This window comes from Pelodiscus sinensis, chromosome 1, assembly GCF_049634645.1.
Source record: "Pelodiscus sinensis isolate JC-2024 chromosome 1, ASM4963464v1, whole genome shotgun sequence".
In the NCBI taxonomy this organism is placed as follows: domain Eukaryota; kingdom Metazoa; phylum Chordata; order Testudines; family Trionychidae; genus Pelodiscus; species Pelodiscus sinensis.
In genome coordinates this window covers 101,037,809-101,060,603 of record NC_134711.1, presented here as the reverse complement: position 1 = coordinate 101,060,603, position 22,795 = coordinate 101,037,809, and the positions used below count along the sequence as shown (strand labels likewise).

General features: G+C 44.6%; 1 protein-coding gene across 1 annotated transcript in view; it reads right to left on the bottom strand.

The window, feature by feature from the left end:
- Positions 1-21,787, bottom strand: part of SVOPL (SVOP like) — a 31,083-nt gene extending 9,296 nt beyond the window's left edge. Inside the window, exons 1-10 of the mRNA XM_075939555.1 lie at positions 21,530-21,787; positions 16,480-16,617; positions 14,495-14,586; positions 13,835-13,933; positions 13,114-13,185; positions 11,827-11,951; positions 8,356-8,419; positions 5,882-6,007; positions 4,151-4,279; positions 1,677-1,750 (exon numbers count right to left, since the gene is read on the bottom strand). Coding sequence (XP_075795670.1) covers positions 1,677-1,750; positions 4,151-4,279; positions 5,882-6,007; positions 8,356-8,419; positions 11,827-11,951; positions 13,114-13,185; positions 13,835-13,933; positions 14,495-14,586; positions 16,480-16,555 — 857 coding nt within the window. The 5' untranslated portion in view covers positions 16,556-16,617; positions 21,530-21,787. The remainder of the gene's footprint in view (positions 1-1,676; positions 1,751-4,150; positions 4,280-5,881; positions 6,008-8,355; positions 8,420-11,826; positions 11,952-13,113; positions 13,186-13,834; positions 13,934-14,494; positions 14,587-16,479; positions 16,618-21,529) is intronic.
- Between the last annotated feature and the right edge of the window lie 1,008 nt (positions 21,788-22,795).

Below are 22,795 nucleotides of genomic sequence, written 5' to 3'. Positions count from 1 at the left end.
GTACATAGTCTTCTGTTCAGACTCCATGCATTAGGAGAGGAATTACCACCACTACCTTCTTCCATGTGAAGTTCGCAGAACACCTATGGCAGCACTGAACCCTTAGTGTTCTTAAAAAGTCTTTGACGTTGGGCTTGCTATACCGAAGTATAAAATATAAAGCCAAGCTCCTGGTCCCTTGTGGCCTTTAAAGTTCCCATGATACTTTTCACATGGATGGAGGCCTATAGACAGGTGGGGGCAAAGCAGCTGTAGCAGCCAACGCCCTGGTCCTTTTAAATTGCTGCCGGAGCACTGTGGTGCGTGTTCAGGACAGGGATGAGGGGGCTGTGTGCTCCGGGCTGTGTGCTCCAGACAGTGTGGAAAGCTGGCTGCCCTCAGCTCCACCCTTTCTGGGAACACAGAGCCAGCTCCCCCCCTCCCCCCCCCGCCCCCCCCACACACACACTTTGCTCAAGAGTCCTCAGAGGCTGTTGGTTCTGCCATGTGGAGGGTTAGCTTTGAACCTCAAGCCAAATGCCTGTCTGCATAATTGTCAAAGCCTTGCGGTTTCAATTAGAATTTTCCTCTCATATCATGCTGTACGCTGCTAAACAGTTGCCATGTTCTGCACCAGAGGTGAGTGCATGATGAGTGTAAGTTATCACTATATTACTCTTACCTACCTTTTAATGTTTACCAGCTGTTTGAGACCCATTGATGAAAGGAGACATGGTATTATTTACAAGTTAGTGGAGATGGCCCTAACAGTGTGTCTCAATACATGCTTGTGCAGAGACATTTTTGAAACATTCTCTCCCGGGGCAATCTACTCACTCAATATTTATAAGCAAACCCCTGCTAGCAAAACCTAGGACCATTTCATTCTCCATTCTGTTCAATGATTTTTAAAATCAATTTAGCACTGTCTGGGGGGCGTAGGGAGGGGGAACGTGACTCATATAGCATCTCTGTCTAGAGCAGAGAGAATGTGAAGTAGACAGAAGACAGAAAAGTAATCTATGGAGAACATAAGCTGATTTATACATGTGGCAATCGATAGAAAAACTGTATTTTGCCAAATTAGAAAAATCACAAAAGACTCTGAAACTAACATGCCAAGGTTCTGGGTTACCGAGCTTCCACAGACCCATTACCTGTACATTGCAGTCCTAAGTTGCAGTGTTGTAGCAGTGGTGGTCCCAAGATCCAAGCGAGACAGGTGGGAAAGGCACTATCTTTTATTGGAGCAACTCCTGTTGGTTCAAACTGCACCAAAGTCGGTCCAATAAAAGGTGTGACCTCATCCATCTTGTCTCATTATAATTCTAAACAGTGGTGCCCTTAAAATATATATTGATCTATATGAGGTCAATTATAATAGGTCATTTTCATTGTTAGTTCATTTTTAATTGTCCAAAGCCAATAGAATGAAGAAGAGCTAACAGCATTCTGTCTGAAACCTATTTCACTGGTACTTTAGCTGTACTATAGCCAGGTAGCATTGGTTCTCATGTTGGGAAACGCAATGGTGAGAGAGCAATATTAAAACCAATTCAGATGGGCCATCCTATCCCAGATACACTGCAGGTCACTCAGTCTGGGCCAACTCACTTTAGAGTCAATGGGAGACTTTTTTCATCAGGTTCCTACCCCCGAGTCAAATGAAATAATTATGCTATAAATAACACATTTACCATATGATCCATATTTGCAAAGTAGTTCGTAAGTATTTGGGATCCAATAGGTCTCTGAATCTACCTCTTCTTTCCTGCAAATTATTGAATAGAAAGCACAAGGTTAGAAAAGTATCTTCTCATGGACTAATTTTCTGCTGCTACCACATATTTACACACATGAACGTGTTTGCTGAGCTAAAAGGCAGACATACAACGTGCTGTAGAAGCACACAGATGGACTGGAAAGCAGGCCTACTGACAGGAATTCTGGGCTCCAGTGCAGAACAGTCAATAGACCCCCCCCCAGGCATCCACAAACTGCACCCACGCAGATGCAGTCCACCTGATATTTGGGCATTGCGGTGCCTGCTCTGGCTGATGTCCAGCAAGCTGCTGCCTGTGTTCCTGAGCGCACACTTCTGACATGGCCAGGGCTTCTACATGCTCACCCAGCTGCCTTCACCACTGCTGGTACCACCCCTAGGAGCCCTGAGACCCATCTGGGTAATTTAAAGAGCCAGAGGCTCTTGGCTGCTACTGCCACTAAACTGCCCAAAGCCCTGGGCAATTGCCCCCTTTGTTCCTCCCTGTCAGCCTGATCAAAGGGGAAGGGCTGGAGAGAGACTGTGTGTTTATGTTTCCACTAGGAAGTTAGCCATAATCCACTTAACTTCTGCAGGACTCTTCATGTTCTCAGGCTCTACTTGCAGGCAAGAACTTGCTGGATCATGGCCTAAACTGGGAAAGGATTTGGATACTTATTTGTCTCTGGTTTGGCTAATGCACCCTGAGCTGATAGCAGTTGCCACGTGTGTTGTTCCGTTTTATGGAATAAGACTTAAATGCAGTAGTGAGCAACCGAGTCAGAAATTAGAGGCTGTACACTTGTGTTGTATTATGCACCTAGCCAGCTGTCAGCCACTGGGCTATCCAATATGAAAGTAAAGACATATAGTAACACTACAGGATTGGCATATCTAAGGCGAGATTTTCACTGCCCTGGACGTGAAGAAAGTCAATCATCACTTGTCCGAGAGGGGTGGGGGCTCATATGAATGTTTCAAGTTGATTTTTTCCCTCTTTGTTGAACATGGCTGCGTGCATAACTTTAAACTGAACAGAACACAGAGCCAGTGGGCTTTCTTTACGGAAAATCTACAAGCCCACAGGGAGGGCTTTTCATTTTTAATCCTAATTAATGCCAATCCAATAGTACATTGCATGCGTCGCCAATGCTAAGTGCCTATGGGATTAGATAAGCAGCAAAGAGGTTTCAAATAGGGACCCCTAAGAACTGGGTGATGGTATTGAAGATTCCCTTGGTTCAGGCTCAAGGTACTTCTAACTGAGACCCAGTGAGTCAATCGCACATGATATTCCCTTTCCTTGTGATATGCAGGGCCTGAGCCATATCTAACCAATAAAGAGCTGACCCCCAAATGCTCCATTCTCCCACATCTGTCACTGCCATGGTGCTGCTGTGCTCCTGGGCGCACACTTCTGATATGGCCAGGGCTTCCACATGGCATCCTGCTGCCTTCACCGCTGCTGGTACCACCCCCACATGAGTGTAGGAGCACTGAGGCCCACCTGGGCAATCAAAAAGAATTAGGGGCGCCTGGCTACTGCCACCACTAAATTGCCCAATGCTTGTTTTGCAGTTCTGTCTGGAAGGGAAGGAGGATGAGCCCAATTTCAAGCAGTCTGTGATTTCCCCCCCCCCCCCCCCCCTTTTTCATTGTTAGTGCTCCCTGAGCTCGCTGGGTTGTTTATATGGAGTCCTCATTTGAGGAATTGGAGTGCAGATCCGGGGGAGCAAGTCATGCTTCACTCTGGCACTAGCACAGGAGGAGGAATCATTCTAGCTCTTCACTTGGAAATGTGCGATTTCCACACTTGATACTAGCATGCTCTGGAGCTGCATGAGGAATCTAACTGATACAGAGTGTCATCGTCAATCACTGAGTCAGGCCAAAAATCTGCAATTGTCTCCTCTCAGAGATGTCTTTGGCTGTGCTAGTATTAATCCGAGGCACTGTGGTCTCTGACTCCGAAACAAACAGCTCTTCTCCATGTTCATCTACGAACTATGCTCTTCCAGGAAGATAGATGTGAATTTCCTGCATCCAGAGAACTGCTGCCAGATCTCTCAGTAACTTAGAAAAGACTGCTGGGGAGGTGAGCAGAAGTGCGCTCTACTGACAGCTCTTTTTATGGCAGCAAAAGCAAACATTTCCCCAGCATTATGTTCATTTGAATGAAGAAGATGATAATAAATCCATTAAAATGAAAGGGCTGAGCTCTCTCTTTTCAATAGAAAATCAACATTCTGTGTCTTGGCATTCAATATCCATGTGAAATGGAGCCAGATACAGTAGAAAAGCTTAGACCATGAAACGCTTAAGCCCTGTCCCCTAGAATCCCAGTAATCCTGTGCCCTTTGCCCAGGAACGATCCATTAGCGTGAGGAGAGAAAATATTTTAACTCTCACATTAACAGGCTCCCCCAGGATCCCTTCTGGCATTACTGAGCGGTTCATCCTGGCAATCTTCCGCAGTGTTGCAACAGCAGCTTCCTTATTTCCAGTAGCGACATTGTGTCGGGCAGACTCTGGAATGAACTGCAAATGCAAGTTGGTTAGAAAAACAGCAAGACAGAGCGTTATATGACTGTCAGGAGTAATCGGATTTCCCTTCTTTTTGATGCTGCATGGTTCAGTTTTCCAATCCACTAAGAATGCACTTATGTAAATATAAAGCCAGACTCTCAGCTGGTGTAAATTGGTCTTGCTCCATCGGCATTCATGGAGCTACATTGATTTACCCAACCCGAAGATCTGGTCCAATATACAAACAGTGCTAAAGAAGGGGTTTAAATAACAATAATTCTTTGTACATATTCAATAGATTCTTGGAGAATTAACTGAACAATTGATCTCCACTATAAGCCAATCAATAAAAAGAAAATGTATTTTTTTAAACTGTAGAGAAAACAAAATAATAATTAAACTATACCTAACTTGAATTTTAAGTTGAGAACAACATATAAAAGCTTAATAAAAGCTTTGAAGACTTCAGGCAGCTTGAATTTTTTTTGTTATTTCCATTAATTAATCAGGCAGAACAGTTTCACTAGCAGAGGTGTTCAGACACGTCAAATTTCAAGACATAGATACTTACAGAGATCCTAGTTTATATTTGCGAGCACAGGTATTCATCTCAGGCCATGTCTACACTGCAGTCAAAGATGTGATTGCATCTTGGATAGGCATAATATAAGCCTAAAATAGCAGTGAAGATGTAGGAGTTTGGGTTTCAGCATGGGGTAGGAAAGCAAAGCTATAAGGTGACTGGTGGAAGGAGCACAAAGGGACGAGTGACACTCCCCCAGGTGGGGAGAGATAGGGACCAGGCCAGAGCCAGAAAGGAAGAGGCGGGGCCACATAGGTCTTCTGCTATTTTTAGCTGTGCTAAATAAACTAGAACAATTTTGTTTATTCCACCTGCTAATCATATTTTTGCCTTCAGTGTAGACATACCCTCAGACATGAATGGCTGATCATCCAATCAGGGAATGGATTTTAACAGCTATGTGATTTTTCTGACCAATCACTGCTAATCAACATAGCTCAAATAGCAATATGCACAGAGAATTCACATCGGTCCAGAGAGAGAAAATATGCTCTACACTGAATAAATATGATGACATTGCAACCTGTTAAAAGGCTAACTTTGATGGATATGTTGTTTGTTGTGAATTATTCTCTCAGCTTTACAAAATGTAAAGCGTTATTCAAATGGGCTTTGACTACAAGGTTGACAGCAAAACATTCCTAAATTTGCCAGTGTATAAACTGCAAACTTCTATATAATCTAATCCATTCTAATTTCATCTAAATTTGCATGCTCCTCTTTTCTCCACCACCACAATATCAGAACACAGTGTAGATCCAGAACACCTGATGCCCTTGTCTTAGGATGCTGCTATGAAGGAGCAGCAAATCTGTAGAAAGAGTCTGTCTCTTGCAGGTCCCTGCTTGCTGGTCACTAGAGTGGGCTCTTCAAAACCTGTCTCCAGGAGAAGGCTGCTGTAGGTTATGGTGAAAATAGTACTACAGGGTCAGGCCTTCAGGTCCTGATGTCTGTATCGACTGATGGCAAAATATGCCTAGGGATTCCAGATCTAGTGTGCTCTTTTGGGCGGGAGACAGTGTTCTTCTCACCTTAAATGCCAGGATGAGGATGATGCCTGGAATGGAGGCAATTCTGATCAGCCAGCGCCAGCCGATGGTTGGATTAATCACTGATGCCAGTCCAATAATTAATAAGGATCCTGCCAACCAAAATACCTTTCAAATGGAAAGTAAGAGGTTACAAGAAAGGAGCCGATGGCTGTGGTGTATATATTTTAACCCTCTTTTGTCTTATTCTTGTCTGAGCAACTTTCCCTAGCCACACCTGTTGTACGTGGTAGAGATGTGACCCAGACACAGTCAGGAGAGTTGCAGTTTGGAGAGATTTGGGCGTAAGTTATAGTGAGACTTGGCCCAGAATAGTTTTAGTTAGCTGTGAATGAGCACAGAAAGCCGCATGCATTTATCATGCCAAATGCAACTCTTGAACTTGCTGTTCATGAGCCTTTTAATTTGCTTACTCAGAAACACTCATATGAATGGGCTTTTTCTATTTTTGTAAGACTGTTTGTGACAAGCAATAGTGCTATAAATGCTAGTGCCAAGAGTAAGCCAGACTTTCCAAGGATTTTACACCAGAGGAGAATCTGTCCCAATACCTGAAAGCATGTGTGTCCTGGAAGTTCTCTTATAACCATTAGGAAAAACGCTTTTTTTATTTACACAATAACCTAAACAACAACGAACAGCGAACAAAGTCATAAAAGCTACCGTCTGTTCTAAAGTAATCTGGGGAAAGGGAAAAATATAAAAAAATAAAGAATAAAAGTTTTTTCTTTTTCATAAATCTTAAGTGAAAACAGAAGCAATGACTTAGGTGGCAATGGCTCAAACGGAGAATAATGAAAAGTGAATACTCATTGCTACAAGACCATGAAAATGGCAAAGACCAATCAATGTTTGCACAACTATTGTTTGCGAGTGGCAACCGAACCAGAGGGCCAGGGCCCTCGCATTTTTTGAAGTGGACAGACCTGGCCCATCTACTCTTCACTGGAGCGCACCTCCTTCTTTTCCTGCTCCCCCACCAAGCTCCATCCCCTGGCCCAGGGGACCTGAGCAGTTGTGGGAGCTGCATGTGTGGACTCTCCACCTGCCTGTGGGAGGGCAAGAGCAGTCCCCAACTGTGTCCCCACCTCCAGGCTTCCTGCCCAACCCAGGGCAGGTGGCGAATCCATGACCTCACACCTGCCAGGGTGGGGAGGCAAAGAGGAGCTTGGAGCTGAAGCTTGGTGTGGGCAAGAAGTTGCAGCCCTATCACCTGTCCTGGGTGGGATGTCTAAGGGTTGAAGATGCTGGGCCAGGGGCTGCTTTCAGCTCCCTTCCCCACCCAGGGTGGGTGGAGAGACCCAGGCCCCCAACAGCTGCCTAAGCAGTGTGGCTGGGCTGCTGCTCCAAGGCCTGTCCTCAGCCAGAGCTGGGTCTGGGAGAGCCACACAGACAGAAGTGGGGAACCTGGGTCTCACCACCTGCCCTGGGGATGGAGACACGTGCAGGGGGCTGCTTTCAACTCCACCCCAGGCAGAGGGGGGGACTCACCAACCCTGCTCCAGCCTCTGGCCCCACTTTTGGGAAGGCTCCGGCCCCTCTGCAGGTTGACCAGTTGGACAAATCCCTGCGTCTCATGAGCGCTTTGCAGATAATTCCAGAAACACTTTTAAAAAGTGGCAAATTCATCGAAGAAATCCTTCAAGCAGCTCCAGCTTTCAGCAGCCCTTGCTAGGCGGTACAATGTGTTCCAGCGCACCTCAGGCCTAACCCACAACCACCTCAGTTGATCCATTCCTGGCCACTCACACCATTCTGGTAGTGGCTATCAGCCCTGACCTACAGTACCTTCACTTTTCTAGTGCCAAGCCCTTCCTGAACAGAAACTGCCCATTATGCCACCCTCTGTGATGAGCTTTTGATGTGCATGAATCGGGGACAAGCACGGGACCACCTGCTGATTAATCTCTTATTATGAGTCACATCCGATTTTCAAGTCCTCTCCAAAAATATCAAGCGCCTGCGTTGATTCATTGGCCCCATTCTGAGGACTGAAAATTGCTTCCAGCTAGACAGAGTCCAGTCTGCTGCCATGAACCACGTTCCTCTTTCGATTTTTAGCTGCAGAACGGGGTACTGTCTTGAAACGTCATGGAGCTGCTGACCCAGCATCTGACTGACAGCCCATCTGAGGTGGTACTGTTAGGCCAGGCAACGCATTTATCAACATGGCACCCACAAGGCCAAATGTCAGCTGTCAATCAATGTCTCAGTGCCATGGACAGAGCCACCAATTATCAGAAAAGAAATTGCCTTTCGTCCGCACGCCGGTGCATAAAAACATGTTGAATAATGCAGGCTGTTTGCTGAGGCAAACACTGAGAATGAGAAGCACTCACTGTGTGCAAGATGTATTCAGAGATTGTGGAACACATTAAAACAGGCTCGAAATCCGCTTTCTGAACCAGACACGGGAAATCTCATGGGATTCTGGGCTGTACTGCACTTAATCTTACCTGAGATAAGGGCAACATATACCCTCGGTATTTTGTAGGCAAGAATTCAGTTTTTATGATAAGTCTGAAAAAAATGACAGAGCGAATGAGAATCGACACATAGCAGAAATGCCAGCTCAGTCAATTTTAGACTCTGCTGTCAGTCAACACAATTACAGTAGCTCTTTCACTGCTGACAACTGAAAACTGAATGCCCAGCAGCTAAATGCACATACCATTTGTGAGCATGATTCATTGGATACCATAAAGCCAGCGCCTTAGCTGAAGTAAATGAGTGTCACTCAACTGACTTTACTGGAACTGTGGCCATTTACTGCAGATGAGGGTTTGTCCCTAAGCAGTGAAGAGTCTCTGGTCCTTTAACAGTGTGTCTCCGCCCCCGGGTCAGAGATCCTTTGATGTTGCTGCTCCTGCAGCAAAGATTGCTGCCAAATATCAAGCCAGGTTAACATGCCATGCTGCACAAATATCTGCCCACAGGAACAAGGAGGCCCTATCATGCCAATTCAATCGTACACTTGAGGTCACATTCTCAGGATACAAGTATCTGAGTGCCGGCCTGTTACATCATGCACATAGCTAAGGGCAGGCTCTGTGGAGCTGTATGGATTCCACACACAGTGCATGGCCTGTGAAGATGAGGACAAGTTAAGGAAAGGCTGGTTTTGATCAGGTATCCTGAGGGGCTTGTTTCTTCACCCTCTTATTCTCAGACCCTGGAGCTGTATTGCATCCCTTTGCAATTATCAGTTCTGATTGCTACCTGGCCAACAGAGTCCCCTTGAGTAGCTTCTGCAGAGGAATGCTTTTTTCCTCAAGGACAAAGTGCCTAGTGGCATAGCACTCCCCCCAGAGAGAGACAGTGGAAAAAAGGGGGAGGGGAGAATAATAAAAAAAAAAATGTGAATTTTCTGATTTGTTTCCAAATTGCAGGATTTTCCCTAAAACCTTTGGTGAAATCTTTTTTAATTGAATTTTCACTATTTCCCCCCCCCCTTTTTCCCTTTCCCCCCTTTTTGCCACTGAGTTCAGAAAAAGAAATAATATGCGAATGGGAAAGTGTTCTTCACTTTTCTTTCCTCCTCACTATAGTTTTTCAAAACATCTCCAACTTCAAAAAATTACAGGGCAATCAAGCTAGAAGATTATTTTTTCTTTTGCCACTCTAAAACTTTTCCAAAATTGAATAGGGTTTGAAAAGTTAAAGTGGAGGAAAATGGAAGGAGGAAAAAAAATTCCAAAGAGAGACAGTGGAAAAATGGAGGGCGAGGGAGAATAATGAAAAATTGTGAATTTTCTGATTTGCTCCCAAACACAAACCAAACCAAACACAGGAAAAAGTGAGGGGGAAAACCCAACATACATCATTCAGCTATTACATTCAATGGTAAAAAGGAGAAAAGGATGGGAAAGGGGAAAACACCCTCCTCCAATCTGATAATTCACAATTTTAAAAATAGTTTAGTTTTTTTTAAAATGAAGTATTTCAATTTGAAATAAAATGTTTTACTTCATTTCAAACTTTCCTGTCAAAACAACTAAAGGGATCATTTAAAAAATTACACTATCCTACGAAAAATTTCATTTTTGACAAAATCCCATTCTTCGTGAGAAAATGGTAGGGTTGAAAAATACTATCCAGCTCCACTTCCAACCTCTGCCTGGGAACTGAGAGTGAATCCAGGCTTCCTACAGCAGAACACACCACACTAGGTCACTTGGACAGCTTTTGTGTTTAGCTTTTTTATTTGAATTAATTCCCACGTGTTTATTCCTTGTGGAATTCATGAGCCTTTAATCTCAATTTCCATGCCGAGATGTTCATGAAAGAAAGCAGAGGACAACATCTGATACCCATTTGGTAGGAAAAGACTAAATTATGTAAAGTCTCTCTCTCCTATCTCCATAGTGTCTGAGCACCTTCCACAAAAAAAAAAAAAAAAAAAAAAATTTAAAAAAATAAATAAAAAATTAAAATATATACAGCCATTGCAAATTGAGGTGGATTTCATGTAATCTCTAGTATTTCTACCTTTTCTGAATAAAAACTGTTCTTGTGGTGAAGCTTTTGTTTTAATTTTTTAGATATTTTTTCCTGCTCTTTTTTTGTTATTCTTGGTTGATTGGGGGTTAGGAGTAGAAGCGGGGACAATACTGTGAGTGTTAGTGTTACAGTGTAAAGACTCCATGTAATTCAAAAGCTTGTCCCTCTTACCACCTAAAGTTGGTTCAAGAACAGGTATCACCTCACCACCTGGTCTTTCGAGTGTCCTGGGACCCACCTACCATGGTAACTGCACAGCACCTACCATTGATAAGCCATTGTCATTTATTTAGTGTAAATTAGTTGCCCCTGTCTAATCTAGATTGTTTGGGTCTTCAGGATTGTCATGTAAAGCTCTGTTTAAAAGGATTCCATGGCATTGTGGTATTGGTTGAGGGTTTTTTTTTTTTTTTTTTAAGTGAATGGGAGAATTTTCCCTCATTTCCCCTGTATTCCCAGCCATCTTATGTCATCCCTGGTTGACTGTCTACTCCTTATAGTTTCCCCTTCCTACCTGAGGTGGAGTAAACTGCCTCCACATCACTCTATGGGCTAAATACAGAGGGAAATGACTGTCCTCTGATATATAGGTTAGACTAGAGAATCTATTGTCGTCCCCCCCCCCCCCAGATGTCATGGATTGAATTCGGACTCTGCAGAGTGGTATGATTTTATAGAATTATGTTATCACTTTTAACAGGCTGAAATCTAACAAAATTAAATCAATTCGAAGTACATTCTGGTTTGGCTACCCAGAGGTAAGTATTATAGGTCAGCAGTTCCCAACCGCCAGGCCGCAGACCACTTGCTGCCAGGCTGCCAAGGCTGTAGGGGCTAGGGTACACGACTCCCACCGTGGCTCTTGGGAGAGGCATGTCCTGCCCCGCCTTTCAGCCAACCAGTGCTGGGCAGGGGCGGGGTCTCTTCCCAGCTGTGGAAGAGCACTTTGCTGGGTGGCTGGAGAGCTGTGCGGAGCCCAGCATGGCAGCCTTAGAGCAGCCGCAACCCGGGGAGCAGTGCTCAGCTGGGAGGCAGCACAGGGCTAGGTGAGGGGGACAAGGCAGGCACTAATGAATATGCAAGCATGCCAAGAAAATGTTACTGGTCCACCAAAAGTTAGTGAATGGGTTTGCTGGTCCCTGGTATAAAAAAAGATTGGGAACCACTGCTATAGGTCTTTTCCTCATTGCCCTGGAAAAAAGGCACATGAACCAGATTGCCAGTAAGTCTTTCACTCACGTACACTAGTTGGGAAATCATCATAACAATTTTTGGGGAGCATAAAATGAGAATATATTTTTTCCAACCAGCTCTGTTACTTATTAAATCTGACACTTAGTCGCATGAGACATGGGTAGAATTCAGCTGATCTGCTCCCATGAAAAGGTGCTCTTCGTTCTATTTTCCTATTGTTTACAATACTTTACCCTTGTGCATGGCCTGACACACCGCATCCCACCATGGCCCGGAGGAAAACAAACCAGATGTACGATGGGGAAAATGACGTCAGCAAGGAGAAATAGGCCCCCCATAAGAAAGAGATCAGTAGAATCTGTAAGGGGAAGATTAGAAAGGAAAATTTTAAAATTAGGGTCCAGTTCAGGATAACATCCCTGGTCATGACAGATTTCAAGCAGAATTTAATGTTTTGCTGACTTTGGACATAAATAAAGCACAGGTCAGCTGACCCCAAATGGAAATTCAAAGCCTCAGTCTTGGAGACCTTATCTAAACTAGAGGTTACTTTGGAGGTAGGAGTTATTAAGCTGATAGAAGAGTTCTCTCTCCTGCCAGCTTAGCACATTACCACCACCAGAAATCCAACTACAAATGCTTTTGCACAGATATAGCCCGAGAGAGTTGCTAAATAAATAGAGTTGGGCCAGGTTTTCTCCCCTATTAGAAATATGGAGATATACCATCTCAGAGCTGGATGGGACCTTGAGAGGTCATTGAGTCCAGTCCCCTACCCTTGCAGAAGGACCAAGTACCATCCCTGACAGATTTTCCCCAGATCCCTAAATGGCCCCCTCAAGGATTGAATGCACAACCATGGGTTTAGTAAACCAATGCTTAAACCACTGAGCTATCCCTCCCCCCTATAACTCAGATGGCTCCAGTCTTCTACATGGACCTCTTCAAAGACCCAGATCCAAGAGGAGTCTTTCAAAGGGCTTTAGATCAAACTCAAAGGGAAGCAAAAGGGACCAAGGTTCCATAAACCTTTGAATACGTTTGCACCCTTCCAACAACCAACCACCGTGCAACTTCTCTACCCTCTGTCACAAGTGTTCATTGTCATATAGTCTGGCTGCCTATTGTGAGGCGACACAAGGGCTCAGCTTCCTGACCCAATTCTAACTCTGGGATGTGGAGTGCCTAGGAATAGGGTAATAATATCCCTTGAAATAGTTTGTGAGCGATCTAGTGGTGCCTGCCATGTTCTTTGTTTAAGTTTCAGAGGCTTACCTGGAGGAGAACATGTATGAAAATTTACTAAATTCTCATCCCAGTCCTGCCATTGATTCATTATGCAGGTATATATGTACAAGGAGACATGAACAATAGCCTCCTCATAGGGATGGTGCAAAGACTGATTGAGTGATGTGGTTAAAGTTCACCAGTGCTAACCTTGTTATTACGATGAGAGTTTTGCCAGGCTGGCTCCACTGTTAAAAGCAGCGAGAATGGAATACTCCAGAACTTTCACTTACCTTCCAGCGACCATATCTGTCAGCTAAGAATCCAAAGAATACACTGAACACCATGTAGCCAAAAAACACCATCTAAGAGGGATTAAAACATTGTTGTGGTTAATCAGCAAGGATTTTCCCACACCTCCTGTGTATTATGTGGCACTGCTCCTAAATTCGTGGTTGAACTTAATAGTCCTGAAATGGAGAGATTCATAACTGTGACTTGAGCCATGTATATGGTGTCTCATTCACAGCTTTCCCAAGGTGGCTTAATCCAGAACTGTAGTATCCTCTACTATTTCAGTCTGGGACCCGATACTTGACAAATCTTTAAGAAGGAGAGGCCCTGAACTCAGAAGAGCTGGATTCTGACCTTGACCGTGTCACATGCTTGTTGCGTGACTCTGGGCTATTCATTTATTCTTTCTTTTTTCCCTTGGTTTCCACATTTGTAAAATGATGATGATTTGTCCCTCCCTCAAAGGGCTGTTGTGAGATAAAATTAATTCACATCTATGATATGTTCAGATACTATAGAGAAGAGCCCTGTGGAAGAGCCTATAAATAAATAAAATGAGTGTATATTAGGTTAGAATTTTCTGAGTACTTGTATGTCTCCATAGCGTTTGAGCATCATTTTTTGGTCTGCTGAAATGTGTGTTTAAAACGAACCCATACTGCTCCTTCCCCATGCACTGTTAACAGAGTTCAAGCTTAACGGGTTATAAAAGCCACATACCGTTGTCACTAAAGCCACCTGCCAGTCGTGAAGTTGCCACTCACAACGGATGAGTGGAGAAACAACAGCTATTAGCATGATCTCCATGGCTTCTACCACCTTCAGGAGCAAACATGCCAACATTAGCACAGTGAACCATTCCACTGCATATTGGGGAAAAAATCCCACTTGTAGTAGGGCTGGAAATCCAGATGACCAAAAGTCAGGGCATTCATTTGGAACAGAACATGTATACCCTCCAGAGCCACCCACCAACCTGGAATGTTGTGAAGCAATCATGGAACTGGCTGATCATGTCACCCATTAGTGGCAGGCAACAGTAAAGGTAATGGCCTGCTGGTTATTCAGCTAGTGGAGTCACTTTTTTAGCTCAAATTATAAATCTTTGGGCACAGTCACTGTCCGGTCTGATCCTAGCAGACAGCTACAGTGTTTCCATGTTTTCCAGGATGGCTTATTGCACAAAGCAGAAAGGAAGGCGAACTAAGAATAACAACTGCTGACCAATGCTGACCCCATGTACTCCCAGGCAACCTGTTAAATCCATGGTGAATAAAAGATGAGGTCAGAAGTAAGACTAAAGTCTATGATTCCTATTCCCTACTGATAAGGGCACTGAAATAGGATTTTTAGGCTCAAGGTAGTAAACATGAAACCTACACCAGTACTGCCCATGATCAGGAAGAGCGCTATATGAAACCGTCCAAACCCAATGGTTTCCACAGCTTCTTCCACTGTAAACGTCTTCTGCTCTAAACAGTAAAGAGAAAGAGAGTGTTAGAACAGAGATCAATCCTACGTCCATCCGTGGCATTTTTTGTTATTGTGTAATAGACGGAAACATATAGGAAATGCCATCAGTGCCAGATATGTTCTATCAGCAAGGCAACGCTAGGGTTATATCTAGCCCCTAGAAGCTACTGTGACTGCACACTTGAGAGTCAACAAAATAAGAGAGAGAGAGAGAGAGAGAGAGAGAGAGAGGTGGCAGATAATCAGTGAGCGTACAGAATGTACATGAAAGGAAGGGGGTCTTTCATCCAGTGCTTTTTCATATATTACACTGAGGCGTGTATGTATAGTCTAGAAGACCAAGGAAGAAAGGCTTCAGGTTAGAGAACTGCACTGGGATGCTAGAGCCCTGGGTTATTTTCCCAGGTCATGTCAGATTTCCTGAGTTACCCTGGGCAAGTCATTACAGTCTCTGGTTTCTGTTCCCTAGCTGGAATAGTTGGGATAATTCTACTTTCCCTAGCACAGCAGGCATTTCAGAGTGGGAGGAAGCTACATCTCATGCAGCCCAGTCATCCTTGTTATTTTAATAGCCCCAATCACCCTACAACACCAGTGCTATAGGTCAGGTGCACTCCAAAGAGCTTAGTACCAACTTTCCTTTTCTACCTTCAGCATAAGCATGACACAGCTGAGGACTGGTCTCTAGCTTTTCTTGCATAAATTGCTTTAAAATAAGCTTAAGTGCTGCAATATACCTTTAAACTATATGAGGGTAAAATTCACTTCCTGAGTAGCTAAAACCAGGACCCTACCAAATTCATGGTCCATTTTGGTCAGTTTCAGCGTCACCGAATTTTTAAAATCCTCAATGTCATGACTTCAGCCATTTAAATATGAAATGTCACAATGTTGTTATTATAGGGGCCCCAACCCAAAAAGGAGTCGGGGGGAGGGTGGGTTGCAAGGTTATTGGAGGAGGGGTGGTGGTACTGCCACCTCACTTCTGAGCTGCTCTTGACGGTGGCACTGCCTTCAGAGCTGGGCAGCGGGACAGTGGCAGCTGCTCAGTCAGAGCCCAGCACTGAAGGCAGAGCCACCATCAACAAGGCAGAAGTAAGAGTGGCCTGATATGGTATTGCCACCTTTACTTCTGCATTGCTACTGGTGGGGTGTTGCAGTCTGTGCAGGGTACCCAGCTCTAAAGGCAGCACAGAAGTAAGGGTGGCAATACTGTGACTCCCCCCCCTAAAATAACCTTGCGACACCCTCCTCCCCCAAGCAATTCCCTTTTGGGTCAGAACCTCTGATTTGAGAAATGCTGGTCTACTGGGTGAAATCTGTATGGTATAGGATAAACGCACACAAATGATCAGATTGCATCATCTGTGGGGCATTTTTCCTGGCTATGAATTAAGTAGTTGTTGAGAGAACATAAGAACACAAGAACGGCCATACCAGGTCAGACCAAAGGTCCATCTAGCCCAGTATCCTTTCTGCCGACAGTGGCCAATGCCAAGCGCCCCAGAGGGAGTGAATAGCACAGGGAGTCTTCAAGTGATCCCTCTCCTGGCACCCATTCCCAGTCTTTGATAGAGGCTAGGGATACCATTCCTACACACCCTGGCTAATAGCCATTGATGGGCCTAGCCTCCATGAATCTATCTAGCTCTTTCCTGAACCCTGTTAAAGTCCTGGTCTTCACAACCTCCTCTGGCAAGGAGTTCATAGGCTGACCATGCGCTGTGTGTTTAGTCCAGCAGACACCTACTCACCAAGAATGCAGGCACTAGGGCTCTAAGAGGGGGAAGCGCAGGGCAGGCTGGAGAAGGCACACTCATCCCCGCCCCCGACAGTCCCTCCTCACTGAGGTGTGATGTCCACCACCCACAGTCCATCTTATGTGAACCAACCTTTCTTGGGTTGCCTCTCCGTGCCTATTTCCTCCAGGTCAATGGCACTTGATACTTCTTTTTCCTGAGTGGCCATCTTTAGCTCTCGTTGGCTTCCCAAAGGGGACGATGGAGAAGACTTTGATTTCACTTTCCAACCTACAAGACAGTTAAAATCCTGTCTTAGTAATGAGCCATCAAACACAAGCCTGTCTTAGTAATGAGCTTTCAAGGCAAGACTGGTGGTAGTGAGAGCAGTTGAAATTGTGTTAGTTTTGGAGGATGCTGATCAGAAAGGTCAACCTCTCTTCCTCCTCCCCCTTCCCTCCCCTCCGCCCGCCCCAACTCCTCTTGCTGTGTATATAGATACAAAACTTAGAAGTGCTGTCACAGGTCAATTTATTAAAATTAGTAAAGGTCAGTCACTACTTCTGAAAAGTCCAATGAATCTAATAAAACAGGTAAGATAATGAACATGCACCTTTGTGGGGGTAAGTGGAAGGTTTTGAATCAACGTTTGTAAAGCAATTTGAGATCCTCAAGTGAAAGGTATTATCAGAGCAGAAATCATGGTCTGCGGAACATCTACCATTCTGTAGGTTTGTGTTCACTCGGGAAGGTAAAAAAGGAATCCGGTAGCCTAATGAGAGGCAGTATGAATGGTGACTTGCTAACTTATTCCAAAGAGACAGAGAGTAGTTCTTTTGAAATCTAAATGTGTCACTGAATCTGGTTGATTTCCCCAGAACTTTGCTTTGGAAGAAAATTAAGTTCCAGCCACAGTGAACCCACACAGCTTTGCTCTTTTTGTAAGGGAAAGTTTACATTTTTCTTTATGAAGTTACTTTTCATTTCAATTTTTTTGTAGTTCATGTTATGATAAATTCAAAGCATTTAAGGGGGCAAATCAAAATGAAAAACAAAATGTTTCAGAATTTTCCTTCATGAAGTATTTTGAAATTTTTTGGTTTTGCTCAGTGTCAGAACAAAGCCAAAGGTAGAAACCCCTAAATCCTTTTCAAAATGAAATTTCCCTCCTCTGTGCAGTTCTGCTACTGAGTCTTAGCCGCTGGGCTCATTGGAGGAGTGGGTGAGCCAGGAAGTCACCCTTTGCACTGACTTAGAGGAGGTGCTATGCCATTGTGATGCTCAGGGATGTTAGCTTTTTTTGCCTTTTTTTAACCACTTAGAAAGGGAATGGGGGAGAGGATACGACAAAAATATGTTCTGCCCTGGCTGGCAAAAGAGCTACCTGCTGCTTAGGGGAGACTCTCGTGTGATTCTAACCGGAGCGTACCTCCAGATGAAGTCCCAATAGGGGCTGGTTCCTCATTACACTCACGCACTGTGGATGCAGGAAAAAAGATTGTGCCGTTGTGTTGCAATGCTGCCTGCTTTTCCTGTGCCTCAGAAACAGATGCAAACTGGATTTCGCTTGAGGTTCCAATAATGCAGGGGAAAGGACCAGACGGACAGTGCCATCCTCTATTTCTACACATAGTGGGGATTAGCAGGAGCAGCAGCAGTGCAAGCCACCTTATCACTGATGTCCTCGTCTCCTTGGGAAGTAGCCAGTTGTTAAAGGTGAGATTGTCACAGAAGCCTAAGGGAGTTAAGTCCTTCACTCTTCCTTGCGACTGTAAAAAAAGGGGACACCACCACCTACCTCACAGGAATGCTGTAGGGATTACTTCCCACTGGTTAAGCTCTTTTAAAGACATAATGAGCTCTCTAATTGCTAATCACTATTAATAACATGCTTTGAAATTCTACCCAGCAGGTAGGAACAGCCTGCACTCATACAAAAAGGAATTGCACATCTGTGCGCTTAAGCCCTCTTTCTTAAGCCCTTTGTTGCTGCTCGAGAACAACACCACCAGTGTGTTCTGTGCAACCTAACCCCCATTATATAACCCTTGTTGGTGTCACTCTTCAATGAAAATAATCATGAGGTTCTTTTACCCAGCTTCCACAAAAAGTATTAGCCCCCCTCTCACATTCTACTGCTTCACAGGCAGAGGAAACAGGTCCCAAAGGGCTGGTTTGTTACTGAGGAAATCACAAGGCTCTTCTGCTAGCTGGGGAGATGAAGCTTAGAGTCTTCACTAATGCTGCAGAGCTGTGGGCTCAGACACATTTGGGATGTGAAATCAGTGGAAGGCTCTTTTTGACATTACTGTGAGCTGGGTGGTGTCCCCCAGAGGGTGACAAAGAAATTCATTCAGTCACCCTTGCAAACACATTCCACGTTGCTTCCAGGCACAGGGCCAATATGCCGTTTCCCATCCTGCCAGGCTTAGAGAAGGAAGAGAGGCAATGGAGGTGAGAAAAGTTGGCAGAGGGGGTGAACGCTGAAGGTAAAAATAGATAAGAGACCAAAAGGCCAAATTAGAAAAGAAAATAGTTTGGAGAGAGTCAGCCAGAGTCTGGAAGGGGGGGGAATGAACCATGATATTTTAAAAAGATGATAAATGTCAATTATATTAGTTAGAAGGAAATATAAAGATGGAAAAAAGATTGAATTTTAGAAACATTGAAAATTAGGTCAACACTTTACTGAGGTATATTTATAAAGGATTAATAATTGATGAATAAATGTTTTAATAAACGATTAATTATTTGTTATAGAGTGTTACATAGTCCATCTGGACAATAGACTGCTCATTGTATAGCTTATTCATCTTTCCTTAAGGTGATTATAATCACCTATTACACTTGCTACTCATATCTGTAATAGGCTTATACCGTCTATTCCTAATTGTTAACCATTTATAAGTGTCCAAAATGCACTGTCTGGGAGAGACTTTAGAAAGAGAACAGAGCTTCATTCTAGGTTGGAAATGTCTGCTCAACTGTGAAGGCCAGAGTCTTAATTATCTCAAATAACTCTGTCTGTACTTCCTGACCCAGTGCTGCTTTGCACTGCTGAAAAGCTGCTGCAGAGCTGGCTTTTATGCAGTGAAGTGATGAGTCTAATTAGCATGTTATAGGGGAGGTTAGGGGCTGGAAGGCAGGTAACTAGATCAGATGACAGGAGAGAGAGATGGGAGGTATGTTAGCTTCTAGGACCTGTAAAAGTGAAAGCCAAGTCATTGACTTCAGTTGGCACCGGATGAGGCCCTAATTCAGGGGTGGGCAATAAGCGACCCATGGGCCACACGTTGTCAACCAGGGTTAGGCTCTGGCAGGCCGCCAAACACTTTATCTACCTGCACGTCCACAGGTACGGCCGCTCACAGCTCTCATTGGCCACAGTTCGCCATTCCCAGCCAGGGGAAGCTGCAAGTGGCTGTGAGACAACCTGCCAGGGGCTGACCCTGGCAAACCACGTTCAGCCCACAGGCCACTTATTGTCCTAATGCCATGCATAGACTCTGTCAGAGACAAAGTTGGTGAGGTAATATCATTTACAGGACCAGCTTCTGTTGGGGAGAGACAAAAGCTTTTGAGCTCCTCTTCAGGTCTGGGAAACGTAGACAGAACGCCATAGCTAAATTCAAGGCGGAACCAATCGTTTAGCAACCCATATTTCAAGAAAGAGACAAGGCAGGTGAGGCAATATATCGTGTATTGGACCCACTGCTGTCAGTGAAAGAGAGAAGCTTTGGAGTGTATACAAAACTCTTCCTCAGGTCCAGGAAACGCATCCCAGTGAGGCTTGGAGTGCCTTTCACAGATCAGAAGAGGAGCTCCATGTGGTCCAAAAGCGTGTCTCTCAACTACAGAAGTTGGTCCAAGAAAAGCTATTACCTCATCGACCTCATCTAACTCATATTCTGGGCTGCGACTGACATGGCAACAACCCCACGGCCTGTACTGTTTCAGACTGTTTGAAAGTGAGGTGCCCATCAGAACCCTAAATGAAGGCTATCGCAAAGAAAGTATCTGGCAAATGAATGTTAACCGATGGCTCTACCTTTTTTAATGACGCTCTAGTGCTCCCACACTGGCTGGATGGTTCACTGTTAAATACACAGATAGCTCTCTCTCAGTGCTATTGTGGAGGTAGTGAGAAAAAGACCTTTTAATAATAATATAATATATGGACATATACCTATCTCATAGAGCTGAAAGGGACCTTGAGAGGTTATTGAGTCCAGTCCCCTGCCCTCATGGGCAGGACCAAGTACCATCCCTGACAGATTTTGCCCCAGATCCCTAAACGATCCCCTCAAGGATTGAACTCACAACCCTAGATTTAGCAAGCCAGTGCTCAAACCACTGAGCTACCCTTCCTTGTTTCAGCTATGCTGGAAGAATTTGCATAGTGGAGGTTCGGAGAGCCATTGACCCACACTGTAAATTCTGCATAGAGTAGAAACCATTTCAAGCCAGGGGGTGTGGCAGCACCCTTAGGTCCAGCAGATATGACTTGTTTCACAGCTACAAAAGAGCAGCACCTCAAACACATACCCAGTAGGCTCATTTCTCTGTGCATAAGGTAGCTTCTGCCGGCTGCATCATGGAAGACACTGAAATCTGCAAACATCTATCCTACTACACACCACGCTGTAGCTTTTATAGCTGAAGGAATGAGTGAGCTGGTGTGAAATTTTTATCCATTTTTTAATCCTTCCAAGACATCCTCCTATAGCTCTTACTGAAAGTGCAGGTTTGCTCCCCCTCCTGTCTCCTACCCCCAAACATTTCTAAACTTATTTGCTCCGGTACAAGCGCTAGAATCTTCTGTATTTCCTGGGGTGTCAGAAAGGTGAACTGATTAATAATTGTAAGTCACTTTGAAAACATGAAGCGCTGTATAAGTGATACATTCCCCACAACCCCCGCCAAAATAATGCACTAGCCTGAGCGATTCATTTTGTGGGACAGTGATAATACAAAACGATTACATGACTCACAGTAAGAAACCTGGCAGAATTCCTCAGCAAAGGAGATAGGGGCCATAGGTGGGGCAGGTATAGGAGATACACAGCTGCTCACCAGGCCTTCAGATAACAGTCTGCATCACAGCAAAACCCCACAGCTCTCTGGACCTGATGCACAAACATTCAAACAATCCCACCCCACCTAGACGGGACTTGGCTTTGATTTCTGAGTGAAAGTTTCTTACCTGAGAAAGATCAGAACCTTGGGGGGGAAGGGGGAAATGTCTCTTCCCGCTTGTCTAGTGTTAAATAGTCGGCTATTTTCACTTTAAAGCACTAGCTGCATTGCTGCTTTTGGAGCCAGCTTCCATAAATAAGTGTTCTTCCTAGCCGGAGGCACACACTTCCCTCTGTAAATCTTTCAACTCTGGCTTGGCTGGGTTTTAAATGCAGGGTTTCAAAACTTCCTCCAGCTTTTCCATAGCAAGTTGCTGCACTTACTGTGTCCTAATAGATCAAGCCACCCTGTGCCTCCAGGAAATGTTTTTAAGGCATTTACACTAAAATATGCAGATTATATCCTTGAGCCACACCTCCACCATGACAACATTTCACCTGTCCCCTCTTAAAAGGGCAACACCAACCTGTAATTTCATGGCCTCTAAGACTAGAAGGAGTCATTAGATCATCTAGTCCCCTGCATATCACAGGCCATTCCATTCCGCACTCTTGCCCCGCTCTGGAGCGCAATCATTTGTGTCCGATTAAAGGAATTTTAACTCCTCAGAAAGCTAAACTGTTGTGCTCCACAGGCAAAGACCAGGCCAAGCCTATGCTCAAGGCTAGCAGGGAACTGATTCAGTGAGAGCTGCCTAGATGACTCCAGCAGGCAAACCAGGCCCTGAGACAGAGAAGAGGTTCCCACCAGTTTCCCCAGAGAGAAAATTCCTTTCTAATCCAGAAAATGGCAATCGGTTTGACCCTGCAGGTGAGCAAGGCGCACCAACCAGGTCCAGGGAAAAAGACCATGTACCACCTCAGAGCAATACTGCAGCTCTGCTGTTGTCTGGTTTCCTCCTCTGGCCAATCCTTGAGGCACCAGAGGAAGGAAAAAACCCCACTTGCCTCAACTTCACCCTCTTCTCCTGCCCTGGATTACCTCTAGCCAATTGTGCACTGGGGGAAAGAAATCCTTCCTGACCCCTTCAGGTGATCAACTAAAGCCTTGAAGCATGAATGTGATTATAGTCATCACAATGCAAAACTGTACATAATATGAGCATGTTGAGGGCAATGCAGAGCTTCCTGTTCTCTCACCAGCGAATGAATGTGTGGTGGGGGGGGGGGGGGGGGGGAGTCAGATTCACAGACTCACACAAAGAAACTGATGGGACGACATCCTTTGTTAAAAGATGGAAGCCCCTAACATAATGATTGGGAGTGTGAGATTCCAAACTGTTTCCTCTGATGCTGCCATGCCTGGCTGATGTTGATTTCTGTATATCTAGTTT